Below are 25,313 nucleotides of genomic sequence, written 5' to 3'. Positions count from 1 at the left end.
ATCAACATATACTTATTTACATTATTTTACATACCCACTCACACTCACAAATTAAGTTGCAAACACTCATTTTCGCATTACCATGTTTGGAAAGTCAGTGTTGCCCACAATCCCGTGAGAATATTGTCTAATAAGCACCGAGGGAAGGGAACAGGAGTAAGGAGGGTAAGACAGAAAGATAAACGGGCAGAGAAACGGAGAACAAAAGAACCGCTTGCCAAACTCTGTCCCTTTTTTTTCTCGTTCTCCTTTCTCCGTCCTTCACTGCTCCTTGTATCTGTTTTCACAGTGATCACAATAGAAAGAGACAGAAACGGCATGAGACGGCAAAAAAGATTAATAACCTCCAGTATTCTGATGATTCTTTGTAAGTTCTTCTCAGTAAGAAGAAGAAATAGAGAGACAAATGGAGTTGTAGACAGGGAAGAAAAATGATGGCAAAAGAAATCTTGTTTTGCTTCTCCCTCCATCTCCCTGGTCTGTGTCGCAACAATGTTTCCTGTAGACAGAGTGTTTTACGGCAGCCGTCGGTGTTATAATGATGAAGTTTTATGGAGACTCTGTGGGAGATTAAACCACTATTAGCCACGCTCCGTCACCCTCTCCAGCTGTTGCCTTTTGTTTACGGCTAAAAAGTGTTTTATGACACACGGTGCTATAGTCACCTAGACAATTATAGCTAATGATATACGAGTGGCACTGTATTTTTACACCAGTGGAGTGGAGGGTGGTGGGGCGGGTGGGTTGTACAGAGAGGAGAAAGCAAGGAGCGGGTGCAGTCGGGGAGGGAGAAGTGAGCAATTAAAGGAGAGCAGAGATGATGGGATGAGAAGTGAGGCAGGAGCGAAGATAAGAGGACAAAATTAAAGGTTCGGGAAGGATTTGAAGGGAGAAGAGTGAGAGACGAAAGAGGTGAGAGGCGGAAACAAGTGTTTCTGACAAAAGAAAGTCAAAATCAAGGTAACAAGACTGAACCTTCATCGCTGTTGAAAAGTAAATGATACACATGGGGTGATATTACTTGAGATGGTTTTGCAAAGTGAGAGGTGGGTGGAGGTTAAGAGACAGGATGATAGACAAGAACACAGAGACTGTGGATTATACATGACAGTGTTTGGTTTGAGTGAGCAGAGAAAGATCTGTTTTTTGCTTCAGTGTATTTCTTTTTGTCGGTTCTTAATGGCACTGTCATTTAGTCTCGTATGTATCCTCAGTGTATCCTTTGCTTATCCTTACGTGATGTTCTACTTACTCTATGTCCAGTTTTACAGCCCTGTCCATTTGGATGAAGACAGACAAACAAAATACATACGTTTTGTTGAGTACTTGCATTATCCCAAGGGTTTCCAACAATGTTCACACCCAGAGAAATTTGTTTTTTACTCAAGGTAACATTGCATCAGATGATTCGCCAGAGAGTAAGAAAGGGAGTCGGCTGTGACTTAAAGTACATTCTTTTCAATGCATTGCCCTTCTGTGAACTTCTCTACCTGCGTCACGTCAGGCAGCAACGGTGGTTGTTTAACAATGAAAACAGCAACTCCCAAGATCTCACGCAACTTCTCGACATCATCAAACTAATTCTTTTGTCTTCATTGTTTTGATCGGGAGACCGCTGATGGCAGAAATTACATACGGTGTGTTTAATCACACCCCTGCTGTGCGAGAAGGGGAGTCGTTTCGAGGAGTAGCTGTTCTCATAATGTGTGCTCCACTTATGTATTTATGTTGCGGGGGAGACATATGGAGAAGGGTGGGAGTGAGTAAAGAGATGTCACCCTCATGCTTGTCAGATAAATGATTGAGAAGGGGTGTTAGACGCTGACAGAGTTCACTGATCATGGAGGTGAACGCAGGCGGAGGGTGACCTGAAAGAAAGTATAAAAGGGATGACGTAACAGAAATGTAGGTGTAGGTTCGTCTGGACTTCAGAATGATTTTGCCTTGTGTGTGCGGCTGCTCTGTCTGTCTAGGCAGCACCATTTCCTTGTGTCTTTGCTGCAGTGTTAAACAATTGCGTAGCTTCTGGTTAAGACTTGACACGTTTAAATATTTAAGTTGCGCCATTAACAATTCATAGCAAAGGTTTTCTTATTCCTTGTGCCGACACGTACTATTTTAAGACGGCGTATTTGTGGCCAAGTGTATGACTGAGAGACAGACAGGAAGAGAGTGAAGTGAGTCTCCTCAGAAGTCTGTCTAATCTGTTTAAATTAGCGGGGAAAGCTGTAATGTAGAGATGTAAGTGTGTGTGTGTGTGTGTGTGTGTGTGTGTGTGTGTGTGTGTGTGTTTTTGAGTATTCTGTCACGCAAGCGTCGCCATATTTGCATGTTTTTGAAAAGATTTTTGAATGATACCTTGAGCACCTTTTGATACAAGTTTTCTCAAATCACTTATGCCGAAGCTCCACACTGGGTTCCAGCCTCGCACATTTCCATAATGTTCTTTTCCATAATATTCACACTTCAGTTGCCGTGAATCGTATTATCTGAGCCAGAAAATATCTTTATAGACGACAGTAAGGAATTTATTTTTCTTTAAAACAAAAAGTCTGACTATTTTTCTCCTGCAGAACTTCTTTCCCTTCTTTTGAGCAGCCATATATGTCTGAATCCTGCTTGTTTCTACCAAATTAATGGCATGTTTTCCTCAATTCTGAATACGATGGTGTGTTTTTTGTTGTGTTGCAGGTGGTGGAGACCAACCTGGTGGCCTTCGATTGTCACTGGATCCTGATTAATGAGGTGAGTGCTATGGAAATGATTTATGGATCCTGTACCTGGGTGTGCCTTCAGTTCACCTTATTGTCTCAGTTATCCTGGAAATGTTTATGGTTTTAGATCCAGAACTTTCTTATCTGTCTTTATCGCTTGAAGGAGAGAGGAGAGCTTAAAAAAGTTTTTGACTTCTTTTGTTTTACATCAGTTTATCCAATAAATAAGACACAAAACTTTATGACCAAGGACAATTTAGTTTATTTCAGTGAGCGCCCGCTCCTGTGCACCAACAATACAGTAAAGATTTTATATTTTTACACTAAGCACTTATTAAAGATAGAGCTACTCTATAGAGACAAAGGTATCGTAGACAACAGAGGTGACCTTAGTCAGAATTCCTCTGGATGAGTATATCCCCGGTTCAGATTCAGTATTACCACTTAAATATTAAGAGCTTTTTGGATTAACAAGAGCAGACAAGCAGTGACAGTCAACAAAGTCACTCTCTTCAACGTGTACAACTCTAATCCTGTAATTTTTCTATAAGAGAAACATAATTAAACTTTAACATTGGTTATAATTTGTATGAATTTTGAATAGCAACACATCTTTGATCTTGCTGCATGAGAAGTGGCTTTTACAAAACCAGCACGCTCAGCTAAAGTCTCTCTGTGTACTGAATGTGTGTGTGTGTGCACTTTTAACTTATGCACTGTGTCTTGGTAGCCTTGGGCATTGCAGTGAACTGCCTGGACACAGCAGGGGGTCCAAGCTGCCACAAGCACACACACACACACACATACAAGTGCTAGAACACAACCGTAGACACAAGCCGATGCACTGGCGGACGGGCAAAAAACAACATTAACTGTAGGAACAATGCAAAACCTAATTTGGTACAAGATGCTTTCGTATAATGTGGTTTTCCCACTCTCTCTGTTTCTTTTTCAAGTCATAACCAGCAATGCTGCTGAGTGCTACAAGGCTCGGCAGTCCCCTTACTTGCTCAGTTATGCAAAGAAAGTATTTCTGTTTGAACTAAATGTTAGTATGCATGACATCCATTAATGCTTCGGGGAAAGCCAATCATTATTTTGTGATGTTCGCTTTTAGAATGTCAGTCTTGCCATATGGAGCCTCTTATTTTTTCATATTTAATATGGGCGAGGAGCTGCAGTAACACTGTTACAATCCCCGCAAGTACCTCAGACAACCTCTCAGTATTGTTTTTGCATTTTCTCAAATGCTAATACTTCTAGGGAGTGAGGGAAAAGAATGAGCCTCGCCCCTGCACTTTAATGAGGATGGCAGACTTTGTCGGCGGCAAAGAGAGATGTGGATGAATCTGCTCCAAACAACCCCTCCGTATTAGTTACAGACTTCACAGAAGGACTGTTATGCTGCTTAAATGTGTCTCCTCTGCTAATTGAAATCAATGACACACCATAATGTGCATTTCATAATGTAACTCGAGAGACTTTACCACTCAACAACACTTACACTTTCCTAAGAGACTGTCTTTGTACACTTTGTTTGGCAGATGGCAAAGTCAAGCAGCCTACTGAGCAGTCTATCACTGCACGACTGCCTGGTAGGATAAATTCACATGTAGTTGTCCAACAAACTGCCTTCGTATCGCTTTGCATCCTGGCAAGCATCTGGTATTGTCTAACACTCTTCAGGCTCCCTTGCAGACACTTGCCCTTTACTTTAGCTTTCTGGAAGGTTTAACTTGTCACTCTGCAGCCTGCGTGTTTGTCTACCAGCACGTAGCCTGTAACACTTTGTACCTGCTGCCTTTGAGTAATCAGTGGTAGAATGCAGTCTGGCGGGCCAATGTCAGGGGTTTAGAAAAGCCAGAATATTGCTGAAGTATGTTTTTTTTTTTACTTTTACCATAGTTATAGATAAAAAAGGATGCAAAATTTAAAGAAATTCCAGGTCACATGTGTGAATCACACCAAGTTAAGCCCTTTTTTTAAACTCTTTTTCTTCTTTCATATGAGCTTTTCTCTCTTCAGACTTACAATATTAATGTCATAGTTTAGTTGTTATACATTTCTTATAAAAGTATGTAGCTGCTCTGGCCTGTGGCTATCATATGATACGGTCTCACTTGAGAGTTGTTGGCAACTGACCACGTCCACTCAGGGGAACAATAGCCTGTAACAGTAGAAGCTGCTAGTGTTAATGTTACAAGAGTTGTTAAAGTCAAATCAATTAGTGCATCTCTTTACACATACGTTCTCAAGCGTCCCGCTGTCTCACACATACAGTCCCTTTTCACTAAAGTGCTGACAACTCTCATGTTTTTGGCATTACGCTCTCAGGCTCTGTCTCACGCTCGCTTGCCCCCTCAAAAAAAAAAAAAAAAAAAAAGTCACGCCACAGTTTAAGTTGTCATTTAAAATATAGTTGAGCAAAGTGAGTATGATGGGAGGAGACCAGACTGGGTCATAGGCAGAACAGAAAAGGCTAAACTCTCTTATCTCTCTCCTCTCGTGCTGCTGTGGGACTTTCTGAAAATGTTCAGATATGTTCTCGCCTCAAATGGCCTCTAAGTTGAGTTAAGACTGTTGCGTGAGCTTCAAATGCAAACAAACACCGCTAATTCATCCAAACATAAATAGATAACTCGTCGTAGATATTCAAGCCGGCTGCTTTCAACATAACCAAAAATCCTGCCCACAACGTTTATCTTGCCAAAATAGTTTGGACAGAAGAAATAATTGGAATAGCAGAAGTCAATAGATTGGCAATGAGGAGGAGAAAGAAAGTGGAGATGGAAGAAACAGCAGAAGTGAAGGACGGAGAAGAGAGAAATGGTGGGAAAGAGAGCTTAAAGGAGAGGCCTTTTGAAATGCAGTGAAATAGGATGAATTTCTTTGGAAAAACTTCATGAAGTTTTTGAAATCAAGATTTGTGTTTTTTCTTAATAGTGAGGGATCTCAATGAACCAAAAACTGTCAAGTCAAGTTGGATCTCAAATGCATGTTTATGCTAAGCCAGTTAAGGGATTCATGGGGAAGCCATGCTTGATCAGGCTCCTTCTTTTTCCTTTGCATCTTGCTTTTTACTAAAACTGTGCTGAAAGTCACAAATGCCATGAAATGATTCAAAACAAAGCTTTATACTCCCTCTGTTTATAATGTCCTATATCTGCTTATCAAGATCGAGATTGAAATTTAGTCGCAGACTGTTGTAGACACGATAGTCCCACCTTGGGCTATGTGAAGTCCTCCGGCAGAGTGTTTAAAATGGATGAGCGGCTGCAACATTTTGTCATACGCAATGTCTTCTAGTACTGCTTCTTTGGAGAATGAATATTCCTATGTGCGAAAGAGCTCTCCCTCCCTGTGGTTTATTATGGATGAAGGGGCACTGTATGGTTGTCATAACTCTGCTTTATCTACAGCCAGCAGTCAGACAGCCCCACTGAGGGGGAGTTCACAGTTCATAATTGATCATCCTTCCTCTCCCCATCTCCTTCGTTCTGCTCAGGATGAGAGGATGAGGATGAGGAGGAGGGGAAATAATAAGGGACACTCATGGCTTCTCTTTCCCTCTGTCTTTCCCTTAAGTTCAGAGGATAACTCCAGTGCTCCCTCCGAATTTCATGATGCTCTTTCTCTTTCTCTGTCATGCTATCGTTCTTGATCACATTCTCTTCTTCATTATTCTCTTTCTCTCTCCGTTTATTTCTGCCTCTTTGTCTCTCAAGGGAACGGTTGTATGGTAATGAGATGAGATGAGATTAGGCCTTTCTGAAATTTTGGCTCTTAACACATCACAGGGTGGCTATTCTATGAAAGCCATGTAACTGAAATTTTGGGGATTTTGAATTCGCTGAATATGATTGAAGTATTATACGCTCTTCTGCAGTCTTAGAACATTAGACAAAACTTTGGTTAATAAAACACTTTTTAAAGGGGATCTATCATGCTTTTTTGCCTTTTATTCTTTCCTCTAGTGTGTATGTAGGTTGTTGTGCATGTAAAACGTCTTGAAAGTTAAAAAATCCCAAAGTCAGTCAACGGACGCTCCACTCTCCCACAGAAAACACTTTTCCTGAAGTGCCTGAAACGCCTCGTCAGTAGTCCGCCTTTAACAACGTGATTTCTATAAGTCACTACGTCACATTTGCATGTTTATGCTTATAATCACGGTAGAAGTGGAGCTAACTGGAAGCTGAAAACACGACAAGCCGTCCGGAGACACAGTGAGCGGTGCCGGCTCAGGCGTGTGTGAGCTGACCAATCAGAGCAGACTTGATATTTGTGAGGCAGGGCCTTAAAGAGACAGGAGCCTAAACAGATCATCTCAGACAGAGGGGGGATACAGTGCTGCTGCATTGGACAGAATGAGAGAACTGCTGTGTTTTTTGAGCATTAAAGCTTGTAAACCTTTTCTAATAGTAACCCAACATGAGGTCAAGAGCCTGAAAATGAGCACGATATGTCTCCTTTTAAAACCCATTGTCCAAATTAAAGAAATGTATGTTGTTCAATGTCATTTATTGTTATCGGAAACATGCTGCAGGTACACAGTGACACAGTTTAGTAGGCCTTAGCTTACTTGAAGAACATTCTTATTTACAGATACAGAAGTGCCTGCAGAGGGAGAACGAGTTAACAGTTGTGCACACTCTGTGCACAGCTGGAAGTTGCCCAGTATGACTGCAGCCATCTGAACCTACTGTTGTGCTAAGCGTCTCTCTTGGAGCTGTTGGATATTTTGTGTCTTGTTTTAGGCAAGTGTGACACTCCTGCTCTCCAGATTTTTCCCACATTGGTCTACGAATCTGAATCAGAAACTTTTTCTAACATTTTTGTTTTCCATTAGCTCTTAAACGCTGTTTTTAACAGCCATGACAAAGATTGAATTTGCTTTTTCTACATAGTCCTACTCATAATCCATTGCCATTATAATGTACAGTCTCGCTGCATGCACTAATTAGCGTTAACATTTCATGCGTTTGCACTCAAAACACTTTCCCTCTCCATCCCTCCTCTCCACTACAAAGTAAACGAGGATCAAAAGACACACCCTCCCTGAATTTGAATTCAAAAGAGATAGAAGAAGATCCCCCAGTCCATAAACGTCCATTTAGGGGCTGTTGTGGGAAATTGCCATAAGTGAGGGTAAACGAAATGAGACATGCTTCTTTCCAGATTTGTTTTGTTTTGTTTTTCGCAACTTTGAACCCTTGAATGTGGGCAAAAGAACGAGGGAACTGATGTCGTAGAAAAGGGAGAGCAGGGAAGAAAGGTCTGAAGGAAGAAGGAGGGATTTGGTGACTCTAAGGGAGATGCAGAGGAAAGGGAGGGGTTGAGGAGAGAGAGGGCGGAGGACAAAATATGGGGGGTCAGGGGAGAAGTGTCGAGAAGAATTTGGGATGAGGGATGTGTTTTTGTTTTGACTCTCATCTTCAGAAAAAAAAAAAAAATCACTAAAGGGAGGATTCAGCGCTCTCGGGTAATGGAGGGAAGGACAGAGAGGTGATGGGTTGAGGTTGATGGGGATGCCTGCAGACCCAAAACTTCAAGTTTATTGAGTAAACAAGTCGTGATTCACTGTGGATGTGAGCTGTTTTTCTTGGTTACAACTTTACAAAGCTTGTGGCTTCAGGTAGACTCAAGCATCCTCGGTACTAAATTATTCAATGATTGATTGTTCTGCTTGAATAGGTGGATAAATTCACACTTTGATTCTAAAAAGCTGATGAGGACTGAATGATTGAATAGGTCATTGAAAAGTAGACGGATGTGAGGCTTGCTAAGTGTGATGATAGATGTTCTAGAGCTGTTAATATCGCAATCAGCAGTAATTATCACATACTTGTTGTGAAGGTCAAATAAAAATGATTTCCGGTGATTTTTGTACGTATCAAAATTGACCAAATTAGACCAAACTCTCTCAAAGAGAGAGTTCACATGTTATTTATTATAGCCTCCTCTGATTGAAGAGGCCAATGAAAGGTTGACAGGAAGTGGCCTGAGGGAAGTCGAGCGAGAAAAAGAGCAGTCTGGTAACGTGAAGTGAATGTCAACTCTGTAGCAGCCCCTTCTCCCTCCCAGGACCCCCGTGTATGTGTGTGGATGTGCCGCTGTACGTGAGAGCGTGTGTGATTTCATGTGTTTCTCCATGTCAGTATGTGCATGTACGTGACACATTCGGTTAGTCTCAGCTGTTAAAAGGCTAACAGCTTTAAGAGCACGCTCACCACTGAAAGTCACACCGGGTGAAGTCTGTTTTGTCTGTCCTCCGAGACGGAGAGACTAACAGACAGGATGAAAACAAAGGATGAATGATGGATGAAAATGCTGATGAGAGGACGGATCTCAAAATGATCTTTTCTGTTTAAGTGTGTTTTTTTTGTGTGCCTGTGCATTGGTGCATCTATTAGCTCGAGCTGGATCTTTTGAGTGGGGTACTCTGCATGCCCTTGACTGCCCGCTGTGAATCTTAATTCTCTTTTGGCCCACAGATCTGCCTTTTTAGCAATTTTCAGCATTTTCCCTCTGTCCTGCATATTTTTTTTGTTGGCTTTGTAAATCAGTTCCCTTCAGGGTTTTTATGTAAGCAACTGTTTGGGATTTTTGCCACGTTTTACCCCCAAAAGCCAGCAAATAGGCTCCTTACTTGAACTGTTTAGAAAATGGGTCCTTCAGAGCACAGGGCATTCATACAAGGTTAAACCTGTGAAATGAGTTAACTGGATGCCTTGAGGAAGTATTTTTCATCTTTTTTAAATAATGTTGATGCATTGTAGATTCATAACTCACTATTTCAAGACTATCTATAGATTTGACATCATGGGGGAAAAAGTATAAAAGCACAATCTCTCAAATTTACTCTAAATGTTCATATTTGAATATTGAATCTGACATGCCTACTTTAAAATCTCCAAGACAGCGTCAGTTTGATTTAAAGGGCAAATGCATATTTGTGCGTATAGAGCGAGAGGCTATACATCAACCTAATTAAAGCATACGAGTACAGCTATATCAATGATGCCGGTATAATACTACCTCTAATCACCATTGATCACATCCCATGAGGGTTCACGGGTCTTAATGAACATTAATTACACTCAAATAAAATCCATTGAGATTAGTCAATGAGCCAGCGGTACCTATAATATTACCCCTCACTAATATAAAGTGCCTATGATGACTTCTTTATGCATGTGCATGCTCTGCAGGCAGAGTCGCATCCATCCTGTCAAGTGCAAGCTGCCGTGTGCAAATGAAACGGAATCAAAAGGTTTTTTTTTTTTGCGTGATCGGAGGGCTTAAAAATAATCTCATAAAAACATATGCACACACACACATGAACCCACACAAACACCGGCAATCACTGCACACTTATGGAAAGAGAGCAAAGGCTGTCTCGGTTGGTGGCAGTGTTACCTCCACCAGGGACGATAAACGTCAGTTCTCATCTCGTCACCACATGACCCTCTGCACTCGCAGAGGATGGATGGAGATCCATGGATGGAGCGAGGGAGAGAGAGATTGTGTCCTAGGGCTAAAATTAGCAATGATTCCTCCCCAAGGTTTTGCAAGGACATGCAGAGTACGTGCAAACACACATGTATGCGCACAGCAGGCACACAGACACACACATGCAGACACACACGCATACTCAGACATGCTTTTACTCTCCTCTCTCCCTCCTTCCATCTGCTGACATGTACCTTTCATGACTAATAACTATTTTTGCAGATGATGAAGGCAGTGTTTTTTTTCCCTGCATTCTGTGGTGATAATGGGAAGAGTCAAGCATACAAAACAAGTTCTGAACCTCTTAAAATGTGTCTTTTTAAGTATAAATTAGTGACATTTTGTTTTTACAGGTACTTTTATGGGGTGGTATCCAACCATTTTGTTTGCTGTGGCGACTTTTCTTTGTATTTTTTCTTGTCAAAATTGTTGGCTGCAAGTCCTCTGCAACAATAAATGACATAATGGAGTTTCTCACATTGATTTTCTCTTCTCTCTGTGACCCATTCCTCCACCTACCCCCGTCCCTCTCCTCTTCCCACCCTCTCAGGAGATCTCCGACTACGACTTGCAGGAGTTAGTCATGAAGTCAATCGGCCGGCTGACGCTGGTGCGCCAGACGTTTCCCATGCCGCAGAACACAACTCAGCGCTGTGTCAAACACAACCACAGGATAAACACTTCCCTCTGTGACCCCAAAAACCCAAGGTCTCAGCAGCTGGAGGTGAGTCGGTTTGGTGATTTATCCATAAACCGAAGCTGAACAAGCTGAAGTGTCATATTCAAAAGTAAACACTTCTGTTGGGTGGTAAGTTGTAGGTAGGTTTAAAGAAATGACAATACCCAGATGACCCAGATGACCTAAGGAACTGTAGTTTCCCTCATTAAAGGTAGAGTGTGAAAGATTTCGGCATCAAGTGGTGAGTTGCAGTTTGCAACCATGGGAACACTCTTCGTCTCATCCTCTGCTATGGTGGTCAGGAACAAGAAGAAAAGGCCCCCTCTAGAGTCAGTGTTCAGTTTGTCTTTTTTTGGGCTGCTGTAGGAGTATGGCGCTTCAACATGGGGAACACCAGTAATATCCAAGCTTTGTCTTTGACTCTCTCTATCTCAGATCCACATATTTTTCATTTCACTTTAATGACTCGACAGATTACTCAATCGTGTATTTTTCTATTTTATTTGAATCGACTATTCTCGGGTGTCGACGTGCTGATTCGCTTTAAAAGTTTGAGAGTGTATATTTATCACAGCACCGCAGTGAAGCTGGAAAGCGGCTCAATCGTCGCCCAAAAAAGCTTCAATCAATAACATCAGTGCCATCCAAATAGCCAAAGCGTCACCAGGGAGTTGTCGTTGGACTGCTCTCTGGCACTTTGTCCCCTTTGCAGTTTAATTAACATGAGGGATGATCAGAAAAACAAAATGATCTCAGTCTAAATCAAGACTACCAAAGAGCAAGACATCATTTAATTAGGTTCAGCCATTTATTTAACTTGAAGTGGAGAGAGATGTCCAGTGGGAATACAGTCAATTGATGGCCGACTGCTTTATTGGGCAACTTTGCCCCCAGTAAAAAAAAAAGCTTCATCATCAGCACAACACAGTTTTACAGTGTAAAAGACTTCAGAAGAAAAAAAGTTGGGCTTGGTATTGGTGATGTCACTTGCATGGATGTAGAACTTCATCATACAATTTACACGTCAGAGGCTGCATATCAGATTGATATGTCTACTAAATGTATCACGTGCACAGCACATGTTCATAATTTGACTTTCATGTCGGGAATTGGAGGGGATGGTGGGGGAGTTAGAGGGAACAAGGCTGCCAAGTGACTGCTGTTTGAGTCTGAGTGTCAGCATTTATAAGTGTGAAACCACTGGATATTTTTGAAGAGGGACGATTGCATTTTAACATTTGTCAGCCTTACATCACTGGATATTATAAATAAACAGGTTTTTTAACATGTTAAACACTAAATAAGTGTTTTTTCACCTAAACCTAACCAGAGCCAGGGCACTGTAAGCACTGTGGCAAGAAAAAAAGTGAAAACTAAACCTAAAGAAAAGTTTTTACTGTGGTTTTGCAGAAACATACTTTGCCAACATTTATTCCGGCTGATTGGGTTGCGTCTTCTTAACATGTTTCATTTTGGTGACTGATTGTCTGTCACTGTGAAGGCTCATTTGGATTCAGTGACTCCAGACAATCCTTATATGAGCCCTTACCCTTACCCTGTACCGTACATAAGATTCATTGGTGATGAATATGCAACACAACAACGCAAAAAAAGTCCAACAACCAGAACAACAAACAATTCATCTTATGGTACGGTCACAGAAAACACAGTTTGTTTACTTCCGCACTATCACATTTTCACAACTTATGACGTGCCTTTTTTTTTTCCTGTTGTTTTTTTTTCGTTTGTTTGTTTTAATATGTCCCCCGGGGTGGCAATATGTATGCAATTATTATCTCTTTTTGTGTGTATGTGAGTCATCACGCTGCCATCAAATAGCGTGGAGAAAAGGGAACACACTCTTATTTATGTGTCAAGACAAAAATATGAAATTGAATTAATGTGTTGTTGATTTATGTGGATGCATAAGACCCTGGGGGAACACATTTGATGAAGGTTGGAAATGCATTGAAAACAGGAACGTGGTCTTAATGTTTATGTGGATATCTTCCTTTTAAGTCCTGAGACAGTTCTGCTCGCGGCTTTTGCTCGCTGTAATCAGTGAATGGATGTAATAAGTGTTTATGAGTTTTTTAATGAAATAAAATAATAAAATAAAAACAAACAGGAAAAAAAAAATATGCCTAAAAGGTTAAAATCAGCCAAATGCATAAATGTTTTTTTCTTTGGAATTATCTAGAAAGTTGATTGAAGCCCATGTTTAGTTTAAGCCTCGCTATATGGAATGCAAAACGTATGCAAAATGCCTACATTGTTACCTCCCGCGGTCCCTGAAGCATCGAATAATGTACGTAAATAAAACTCGCCTTGTGTGTGCTAATATGAATCAAGTGCTTCTCAAGTGTGAAAAGCTATTATCAAGAATCAAGCCCTTCCAACGTATTCATATTCTGTTGAGTCCAGTTGTATGTGCTCATTCTACTGTGGAGGGCCCAGAGCATGCGTGCGTTAATATATGTGCGTGTGTGCGAGCGTTTCAGTCAAGGACAATGTGTTTTTGTGCATCCGACAAAGAGAGCGAGAGCATAAAACATTGTGCACGCACAGTTAAAACACGGCGTACACATGTTCAGCTCGATGTCGTGTGTGTGTGTTTGTGTGCGGGGGTTGACTGAGTGGTTAAATTTGAGAGAGAAAGAGAGGAAACGAGGGATGGAAGAGAACGACAGACAGACAGACAGAGAGAGACAGAGACAGAGGAAGCAGATCAGCTCAGCGGTCAGAGAGTGGCCCAGAAGCCCAATTTCACACTGCAGTGAAGCATATCAACTCAGGCTGACCACACAAGCACTCCCACACACACACACACCCACATATATATAATGCTCGCTTGGAGTGCAGAATCCACTGATCATTCTAGCTCCCCACAGAGCAGTAGATTTTCCCTTTAATTTTCTGAGAAACAGCACAAAGACAGCGAGAATGACAAAGACAGCAAGTGAAGGACTAAGACATAAACTTGGAAAGAAAGCAAGAGAAAACTTGACGCTAGACCTTTTTCTTTTGTCTTTTCTGTCTGTTAGACAACTATTTGAAGAGGAACCTTAAAGCAACATCATGTAGGAATTGCTATTTTATGTGTTTTGCTGCCCCCAAATCCAAAAATGAAATCCCAGGTTTCTATAACAATATTGTCAGATGTGAAGTCGCATGAGCTAACCAGCTAATTGCAGCTACAGTTAACAGCAGTTAGCGGTTACTTTAGCAACAAGCAAGCTCCAATTACAAGACAGTGTACCATCAAAATGATTTTGAAGCTATTATTTAAAGGTACAGTGTCAAATAATATGCTTAGCTTAAAGGTCAAGTGTGTAGATCCTGACCCTCCCTCATGGTGTCGGAGCCTGTAGAAGAGGACCATGAATGTATTACAGGACGTTGCTGAGTCTTGCTTCCAATGTGATGCCTCTGGCTGTGGATGCATAGTTTTTTTTTCCCCCCATCCAAGTAAACATGCATACATCAAGTGAGTCACTGTGATGGAGTGATAATTAGTTCTTCCTCAGTATTATAATGGCAATACATTTTCTTTCACATTAAACATTCACATTTTTTATCTCAAGATTTTCTTATTTTTATCGCTGAAGGTCGATAAATAAATCACAGCTTTTGAGCTGAATTGGAACGAGGCCAATATAAATGTTTGTTATCATGGCAAAGATGCAGAATAACCTTTTATCATTAACTGACTTGTCAGTAGAAATGCCAGGATTATTATTTTCATAGTAAATACAATTCATTCTGCGCGAGCGTGTGTATGTATGCGTCAGTCTGTGTCTAAAGTCAATGTGTAGGCCCTACTTCTTTTTGATGTATGGAAGGCATTGTTACAGAGCTAATGGCTTTTGCTCCCCTGGAAGTATTCTGTTCTTGTGCGCCCTAATGCGAGTGGGTACGTGTCACCTGCTGTTTGTGCGCGCACGTGTGTGTTTGTGTGCGCACAGAATCATCGTGTAGTCAATCAATTTATTATACTCTCATTAACATGGAGACGAGAGGATCAGTAAATCACACAGCGATCGATCACAGACTGAATAAACTCCTCTCCTTATCTCTCTTCCCCCTCTCTATCTTATTCTGCGGTGCCAAGGACTTATCAATATATTTTAATTAATGTAATCCTCAAAGCTTTTCTTCTGTGCGAGCGCATGAGCGCACATGTGCAAATATGCCAAATAAGGGCCATGTTTGAAGTAAAATTACCAGTGTAATTCACTACAGGTGCAGGGAACACTGCATACTGTTGGTTCAGAGAGAGCTGGGCAGACAGCGGACGGGAAGATTGGAAGCTGCAAAGCTCGACTTTTTTTTTTCTTCTTTTTTGATCAAAGTGTTGATGGATATGAATGCAAGTGAGACATTTAACTTTGATAGAATTTCAGCATTTGGCCTATTTCTACCCCTTACTACTTATATCTGCACGGACCATCTTGTACCTGAAGTTGTATAATCAAATAAGAATAAAAACTAGACTCTCAAACTGAAGCACATTGGTTATTTGGACCTTTTATAAAACTGTAGTATCAGTTTCTTGTCCCAAATTGTATCACAGCGATTGAAAAAAGTCACTAACAGAGCTTCTTCAGCAAAAGCACAATGTCTGCTTTTATTTCTGTCATTGTCTCATTTTCTTTCTGTCTTTTCCTTTCCCGCAGATCACCAACCGCTACATTTATGACACTGTGTTGCTGCTGGCCAACACCTTCCACAGAAAGCTGGAGGATAGGAAGTGGCACAGCATGGCCAGTCTGAGCTGCATCAGGAAGAACTCCAAGCCGTGGCAGGGAGGCAAGAGCATGCTGGATACCGTCAAAAAGGTACGAAAATCCAGAACAAAACACACACGCTTTTCCCCTCAAGTCTCACAGACAAGTATTCAAGCATATACATACTGGCACACACTTACATATGCAGGGACATACGTAAGCAGATGCTATTCCAAGACGCTCACTGTCTGAGTTTTGGCTAGATCACAATTTTTATAACATGATGTTAATGTAAAAGGTCTGTTAAGTAACATTATCCAGATATGTATGTGTGCACGGACGCCCACATGCAAACCCTTTCTATTTCTTAGAGAGCAGCATACTAAGAAGTATGCAGGGTATTTATAATTCAGTGACACGTTCTCTTTCACCGTACAAAAACGCTCTGAAAAGGTAGAACAAGGCTCAACATTTGTTTCACTCGTAATGAGACCCAGCAGAGATTCGCAGGCACTGAGTAAACACGCATGAAAGGCTAAAAGAGAGAAAAACGGCTCTCTGTGTTCCCTGATTTAAATTTAAAATTGTTGATATCTCAACGACCCAAAGTCACCTGACCCTAATCTCAGTTTGTCGACCGTCCATCTGTTTCATCAGCCTCCTGTGGTGCCCTACCGCTGTGTGATGCTTGTACATGTAGGTGTGTGGCGTGCCAGTTTGAAAATAGCTCATAAACACTTTGTCTGAGAAAAAGACAAAAAATAAAGAGTCATTCTAAAAATTGTTCTCAATGCATCAGCCAAAAACAAAGCCCTTACTCACAGCAGTAAACATCTTTGCGTGACTTTGGAGCCTTGTCTTGATTCTTGATTACTACAGCAGAAAAACAAAAAGCATATGCCCATCCCCTGATCTAACTACAAGACACAAGTACAACTTTAGATTTCTTCCTGTCTCGTGTATCTTTTAGCGATGAGAAAACACATTTCTTGCACTTTCCATCGTAAAATGCATTTGCATTTCAAGACATTGTGCTCATTACATGGAGTTTTGGAGACCAGACACTATTGTTCCTCAGCTGAGACACTCTAGTTGAAAGGCAGGATGCAGTCATTGCTAAATTCATTTATATAACAGCATCTCTTGGTATAGCTAAAACCCCCTCCAGGGATGAAGAATGACACGGAGGAGGCTTTAAATAAGTCTACATTTTTGCGTTGTTCTTATCACACGGAAATCCAATTTCTGTTCATTACTTCGACTGGAAGTTTCCAAGTTCCTGTCTGAGCTGAGTATACTTCATGACCCAAGAGCTCATGAATTCAAAGGAATGCATATATTAAAAGAACTCCACATGCATCAATCAACAAGTTTTGCACGGTTCCTGAACACTTGACTTTTGGGGGGATTTCATCCTGCAGCTGTGCTTTTATGAATCTCTGCGTTTCACCTTGAGTTCAGGCTGGAGTTTGGCGACACTTTCATCACTGTTAAATCCATTTGGATCAATGCCCTCTGTTTTGATATCAGTAATAAAAAAAAAAAAAAACGACTTCAGGAATGGCAGTTTGACTGAATGATGAAGCCAAATGAAATGCTAATTTAGGATTAGTGTCAGACAATAATAAATGCAGTGCAATGGCTTTCATATCTATCTCTGCATTTCACCTGGAGACCAGGCTGAGGTTTGGCAACACTTTCATCAGCCAACCCCGGCTGTTGCACCAAGTCGGATGTCTGTCTCAACAGAGCCGCGTTAAAGTGCCCTAAGCGCTAATAGAGTTGAGTTCAACAGCCTGGAATCAGTTCCATTTTTACAGTGTATCAGCAGTGTGCTTTACTTACTGAGCGTGCCTGTGTGTTTAATCAGCGTTTTGGTATGCAGGGCCATTATGGTAATGATAAATACTAATTTGCAGCTGTTGATGAGGAGCTCGATTGATGTTGTTGTTTGGTGTTCATTGACAAATTCAGAGCGGAGAATAAAATGCAGCAGGTGAAACTTCTGTCGCACTCACCCCCCATGTCTTAAGTGCAGGCTGTTTGTAGACTACATGTCACTAAACTGTCCATTTTCTGCTTTTTATCATCCTTTGAGTATCTGCGACTGAAGCAGTTATATTTAGGATTTCATTACCGATGTTATTGATCTCTGTTAAAGCAAAGGAAGTCCTGCAATGCAGCCCAAGATCTCCAGCTGGTGCCCAAAAGCCTTTTTTCAAAGTCTAATCTTAACTCTTTCCAGATTAATTATTGCTGTTATTTTAAAACGCAGAGCCGTTCACTTTCATCTTCTTTTTTTATTTTTTTTTAAGGAAGCTTTGAAACATCAAATAATATCTTTCAAGTTTTCTTTCTTGTTTATGTCTCTGTTTTTCACTTGGTCCCACTGGCCCAGTGGCTTCTTCTTTTCTTTCTTTATTATTTTTCTTTATATCAGGTGCAATTAAAAGTAAGATAATTGTTGTGAATGAATTGTGCCAATACTGAGCTGCCAACACCAATTAACTGAATAATTATGAAAGGCAGTGAACAGTATCCGAGCAGGTTTCACCCTTGCCCGGCTTGCGAGGAAGCAAATAAACAGCTACTTTATTGAGGGTGACGGTGTGTGTGCGCATGTGTGTTTCTGTGTGACCATGGGGAATAAAATTATCAAATTGGATTACAATATATAACATATGAAACATTAACATAATTTATGAGCTGTATCATATATTCACGAAGCATATACTAATGCAACCACTTTCTCCTCTCATTTCTAAACACACGTACATCACAATATCTGCAGTACACTCTTTTAGCTTACTTGTCGAACTGCTGTTTGTATTATACTTAACCAATTATATTATATAATGTTGAAAAAGGAACATAACATAGCTTAACCCTGCCTTACTGCACATTATTTACCACGCCATGTTCAACAGATGGTTCATTTCTGTGTTAAGATGATGAATGCACGACAATATATGTGTATATAATGACTTGAAGGTGTGTGTTACACGCTGGATATTTATGTGTCCATTCGTGCGCATTGCAAATCGCCCCACATGCATTGCACAGTCATACACACAGGTGCAGACACATACACACACAGAGTATGAATCATAGTAAGGAGACTAACACCTCCCCCTTCCCTGAAGCAGGCACAGTGTCATTTTCACTGACAGGTCACACTACCAGGAGGCAGGGCAAAGGTTGGGGACTGACACTGCGAGTGTGTGTGTGTGTGTATATGTGGATACTTATATGGGGAAAATGTACCTCTCCATACAGGAGATTGTACGCGCCTAGAGCAAAAAATGTCCAATTGCTCCAAACACACCATTGCTTCATCAGCCTGCTACTACTTTGGGATTTTCCACTGAGGGCAAAACACATTCCCCTAATGTTTCCTGTCCAGGACACAGAAACACAAAATTACACGTATTTTAGTCGAATCACAACACTCACCTACTCAGTGCCTGTACCTACTGATGATAATCACTTCATAAGGAACAGACAGATGAGTCATGTCTCAGTTTCGCTATGAGCAGCTGTCACTTCTCATCTTAGCGAGGATAAAAACACAATTTGATGTCAAATTTTACAGGGAGAATTATTGATGAGGTCTTTTATAGCCAAACGAATACCACAGCATTGATGAGAACTGACATGATTATAGTGATTAGGGATCAATCATGACTAAGATGACCACAGTTTTACCAGTGATCGTGAAGTGAACAGTCGAATTAAAACGTTCCATCTTCTCCTTGCAGTTCGGAGTGAGCGGCCTCACCAGCTTCTTGGAGTTCACTGACAACGGCACAAACCCCAACATCTTCTTTGAAATCCTGGGAACAAATTATGGTGAAGACAGGGGACGTGGAGTCAGTAGGGTAAGTAGTTAAAACAGAACCCCTGTGTGGTGTGCTTCTGTGGGTGAAGGGGGGAATAATTTCTGCTCCAACGAGCGGAGTAGATTTACATAATTCCTGGATTTACCAGGGAATTTCACTGCACCTGCTCTCTACATTATTTTCACCTCATATTTATTCAGGGTATGTCTTTCCTTGTGGCTGTCGCCCCTGTGTAGCAGAGAAAAGCCCTGCTACCTCTCTGTATTTACTTCTGGATTTCTTGTCTAAACCTTCTATACATGTGGCAAAACAAATGCAAGAAGCAGTTAAAGCCTCTTTACATTTTTATCTCTTTGCATTCAGAGTCCTCTTCTTTGTTTCCCTGTGTTCCCTGTTCATTTTTCTTTTTTTTTTTTCCTGTGCACCAGTACGACACAGAATCAGCCCAGCAACCCACCTTCCCATCAATGAAGCATGCAGTTAATTGGATTAATTAGTGGCATTTTCAAGTGGTATTTGGTAATGATACATGCATAATGCATTTTAACTGGCCTCATGGTGCACACATATTCATTACACTGTCTGTTTATTGATTGTGTGTGTGTGTGTGTGTGTGTGTGTGTACATGTGTACATGTGTACATGTGTACACGTGCAAACATGGGTGTGTTAGTCAGCTGATTCTGTGTACAGTGCATTGTTCAGCTCAACATAACACATATCCGGACACACTCTTGGGATCATAAGTGTACGTGTAGATGAGCACTTTCTTTACATATATCGATATCTTTGATGAAGGACAGATTAGAATCGAAAAAGGTCCACCGATTTTCAGCGGTAGAGAGCAAATAAGTACATTTACTCAAGTCAATTTTATTGATACAACGCCAGTTCACAACAGAAGTTATCTCATGACACTTTTCAGTTAGAGCAGATGGAGAGCACACTCTTTAATTTACAGATACCCAAACATCGCCTCCATGAACAAGCGCTTGCCGAAAGTGGCGAGAAAAAAACGCCTTTTAACAGGCACAAACCTCGCAGCAGACCCGGGCTCAAGGTTGGTAGCCATGTCTCAAGTACTGTATTTAGGTACATTTCTGATGTACTTGGACTTTACCTTTTTTGCTACTTCATACTTTTACTCAGCTGCATTTCAAAAGGTAAATATTGTACTTCTTTACTCCACTACATTGATCTTAAAGGTTTAGTTGCAAGTTACTTTGCAGGTTCATATTATAAATACAAGATATAATCAAGTAATGCATGATAATGCATTATTATAGACTACGCAGCAGTATGTAAAGTAGTAAAAATCAACTTCACCAACAAGCTGCGACATTAAAGTGATTCTTACACATGAATCCATCAATAATTCCTATCTAGTAATATGATCTGTTTTATCCTGAAATGGACCTGCATAATGAGTACTTGTATTTTAGTACACTTTGATGCAAATACTTTGTAAATTACATTTTTAAGGTTTTACAATAGACTAAACTGTGGTATTGATATTTTTACTTTTACTTTAGAAGAGGATCTGAGTACTTCTTCCACCACTGCTGATGTCACTGACTGCTCTAGGCACATAGGTGTCAAAACAATACGAGGTATAATATGAGACCCAGACCTGCAATGCGTAAGCCTTCATAAACTACCGTTGGACAGAGATCATGCCATCATAAACACACACACACACACACACACACACACACACACACACACACACACACTCGCACAGAGTGAGCGAGAGAGAGAGAGAGAGAGAGAGGCTGCCCTCCGTACCAGGGGGATCTCTTTACCAATACAGTCGAGATAGTGAGCAGTGATTATGGATAATGTGGTGAGACACCAACATAACGCAGCATGCCATCACAGACAAAATTAATCTTTAAAGCAACGCATAATTACATTTAGGCACAATTCCCTAATCAGAGAGCATAATTACTTCTGAGGGAATTAAGGCACTTGTTATACACTATTCCTGCCACAGTTTCCCTTAATACTCCGAACATTTGTTGGTCTTTCTTTGGGATTCAATTAAATTCATACACGGAACCAGATGACTAAAGAGTGGCTAATATTCCTCTCACAGTGCCTGCATATTAGCTTTCTCTTGTTGCTGATTAGTGCCTTTTTCCAAATGTTGTTGTTGTGCGTCTAACCTGCAATAAAAGCGTGGCAAGTCTATGTCAAGCTGAGACAAAATGGTGAGCTCAATAACATTAGGAAGCATTCCATTACCTGCGTTCCCATGTTCACATGCCTAACTGTGAAGATTAAATAGTTGTCTCGAATAAAACCCATTTCCTTTTTGCTGTGATGGACAAGAAATAGAACTGCTATGTATACAGAATTATTCTTCTTTTCTCCCCCTCAGTGTGAGGAAGAAAAGATGGGTTAAAAGTGAATAGAGACCTCAATGTAAATTGATGATTATGAAAGGCAACCGTGTCTCTCTCACCCCAGGTTAACCTCCTCCCATACGTAATGATCCCGTCAGTGACAACACTTATTTCTCAGGTTAATTACGCTGTAGGCATCACCACTGTGCAGTTAAGATGGCTCTTTTATTATAATGTATCCAAATATAAAGTCCAATATGGCTGTGCTGCTTCCTCCCTATATTCACTTGGAAGTAACCAGGAATGTAAAACTATTGCAAGCATTTAAAATGAGCCATGAGTAGTCAGCATAAGTCTGGAATATTCTCATATGATTTTATTATTTTGAAAAGAAATCTTGACCTCAGTGTGACTGCTGCCTTTTGTGTTTAATCAAAAAGAACAAAAGCAAAAAATCCCCTAAAGACATTATAAATAAAACATACTGATTAAAAAAGATGTTAAGGCCTTGTGTATCATAGAAACAGTAATAAGGTGATCTTATACTTCATGAATCAGCTGGCAATTACTATTAGGAACATAAAGCAATCAACAGCAGCAATGGCTTTAATTGAATAACATGATGAAGGCGCATTTTATCTCTTTCTTTCTTTCTTTCTTTCTTTCTTTCTTTCTTTCTTTCTTTCTTTCTTTCTTCCTCCCTCCCTCCCTCCCTCCCTCCCTCCCTCCCTTCCTTCCTTTTTTGATAGCAGCCACTGGTCAGGGGAGCGATCAGAAAGTGCTAAACACATTTCTCAAATTCATCGTGACAGATCGCAGGGAAAATTCCTGATCGATTTGGGAGCACTTGCGTCTCAATCACACCGAGAAGGGGGAATCATTGTAGCAGCTGCTGTTTTAGCTTCCTCATGCATTTACTTGTGGAAATTCTCTTGGAAATATCTTGTGATGTAAGTATTATGTTCAGCGTTACAACATTTTAACATTGGCGTGTGTTTAACATTCCCCTCAGCTCACATGGTGGAGGGCTTATCCGCTAAATATTTCATCCTCGCAATTTGCAAACCTTCCTTCGAGCAACCTTCGTTCTATTATTTAGCCTTTACTCTGTGGTAATTTTGTGTCTTTTAACAGCTGTGGCCAGCTGACAATGACCTTCCCTGGAAAGAACATATCTTACCTCTTGAACCAATTTAAATCACCCTTGGTTATATTTCTGAATAAATTATAGATCATCTCCCTCATGTGCACTCTCTCCGTCTCACATCTTGACACCATTTGCATTTACTTTCATACCATATGCAGTCAAATGTATTTCTCTTGTACCAGACTGCTTCTAGGACACTGATGTGTCTTATAAAAAATATGGATAATGGCTGCATCCCCATGCATTTTATATAGACGAGCCATTCAGTGCTTGCATTTAAGATTTCTGAATTATTGACTGCAGGCCTCACAGTGCCAAACTACTCAGCATTGCGCCACACAACCGCATGGATATGGAGTGAGTGCATGTCTGCCTGATCACACCATTAACAGTATGCATACTCCCCTAATTACGGTATTAACTCCACATTCTGGTGAGAATGCCACTTAACCTGAGCTTTCATTCAAATCCTCCCTCACTGTTCTGTCTCCTCTTTCAGTCGTCTATCTCATCCCTGCTGAGAGTCTCATTAATGACAGGCCCACAGTCCAGCCTATTTTTTTTTTTTGTTTTCCTATCTTACCTTAATTAAGTTATTCATCTGAGGACCTCTCTGTTTCTCCCCAATTCCTGTTCATCTTCATATTTTCCATCACTCCCTCTCTCCTGCCTGCCATTTTCTGAATCTTCCACCTCTCCCCAATCTGCCTTCACCTCATTCAATTCTCAATCCCCTCTTACGACATTTACCCCCGATCATACTTCACACATATGCATACAGTTGCGTAGTCGTAATGATGATAGCGGACACCTGAGATTGTCATAATTATTACCGCTGCACTGTAGCAGAATTGGCTTTCTGCTCCATTACCCTCAGCGGCGATACATGGGAGCCTATATCTCTCTCACTATACATCTAGAGCCATGCCAGGCTCCACTGCTCTCTCATATAGAGGCGACAAGTCTGCCATGTGTAATTGCTTCGTTAGCTATCTGTGACATCTTAAATGACTTCACAGAGGAAAAATGGCATCAGATTTATACTTTAGAAGCAGCTCAATACAAAACGGGTGGTGGCAAAGAGGGGGGGGGAGGGGAGGAGGATAGGGACAGGGACGGGGACGGGGAGGGGGAGGTGATAAGTGAACGGAGATGACTGATACGTTGCTAGAATTAGTTAAAGGGGTAGATGTGAAGAACAGAAAGGTAAAAATGAAACAGGCAGAGGAGCTGGAGAGACAGCTAGAAAGGAGATAGATGGCCTAATCCTTATAGATCCCGTACAAGAGATAGAAACGGCAGCACGGGTCATGATAGAGTCACAATCATTACACTCTGACTCTCTCACACATGCTCATGCTCTCTTTTCTCTCTCACATCAGCACATATTCTCCATCTTTTGGAGGAGACACAGAAATATCCTTTCTCTTCGCAAGAACCAATTGCCTCGCAAACTGCAGTGCTCTTAAAATTGAGGTCACCTTCAATTATCATCTCCACTCCTGTCTGACATATGTGGTAAATTACGCTAAGTGACTTCACACAGTCACGGGACCTTGGAAGCCCCCTCGCAGCCCTGTCATCCCGCGTGAAACATTTCTTCCATTACGTGTTTTGAACGATTGAAAGACATTTTTTTAAAGACGTAATGGCTTAATGTGACCACGAATTCAAACTCATGTAATAGCCGGCAGTTCATTCGGGAACACACGCGCATTTGCATAAAACATCTGACGTGTTTGGAAATGCTAAGCTAACCCTTTTGGCTCTGCACGACAATTAATGTCAGTCTGCATGACCGTCAGTACGTAACGCAGAGAAAAACAGTGGGTTTTCACTGCTTTCAACTAAGCACACACACATGCACGCAGAGAGGATTTGCTATCAAACATAACCCGTTTCCACTGAGTTCCAAACAGAGTTAATGATTGTTGACACAGTTTCTTTCATAAGGCTAAGCTTTAGTGACACGCAGAGCTGTTTTATTCCTTTTTCATCAAATGTAACAGAGAATAGATTTTCGCCACAGACTCTTGTATTAACCTATGGATAAGGAGCAGGAACATAATCTGAATCCGCCTTCTCTGCAGTTTGTTTCCTCCTGGCAAGAATAGTAGTGAATGTTTTGTGAGCGCCCGTCCCAGAACAAGGAGATAAATCTTTTATTTAACTCGTTCCAGCTCTTTTTCATTTACAGTACACATCTGCTTTTTTTAATATCTCTTCATTTTTTATGGTCAGTGTCACAGAGGGAAATTAGTTTTATCCTTCTAAAGTGCTTTTCTTTGACATTGTAGTCTACGGGGACAATATGTGTGTAATTTTGGCTCATTGTAGAGATCACCATGTCTTTC

At 40.9% G+C, this 25,313-nt stretch overlaps 1 protein-coding gene across 1 annotated transcript in view; it reads left to right on the top strand.

The window, feature by feature from the left end:
- The window catches only part of grid2 (glutamate receptor, ionotropic, delta 2), a 406,897-nt gene that overhangs the window by 238,468 nt on the left and 143,116 nt on the right, over positions 1-25,313 (top strand). The window contains exons 5-8 of the mRNA XM_073465777.1: positions 2,692-2,745; positions 10,774-10,947; positions 15,579-15,740; positions 19,388-19,507. Coding sequence (XP_073321878.1) covers positions 2,692-2,745; positions 10,774-10,947; positions 15,579-15,740; positions 19,388-19,507 — 510 coding nt within the window. The remainder of the gene's footprint in view (positions 1-2,691; positions 2,746-10,773; positions 10,948-15,578; positions 15,741-19,387; positions 19,508-25,313) is intronic.

The sequence above is a fragment of the Pagrus major genome, chromosome 5 (assembly GCF_040436345.1).
Source record: "Pagrus major chromosome 5, Pma_NU_1.0".
Lineage (NCBI taxonomy): Eukaryota > Metazoa > Chordata > Actinopteri > Spariformes > Sparidae > Pagrus > Pagrus major.
This window is presented reverse-complemented; position numbering and strand designations above follow the sequence as displayed.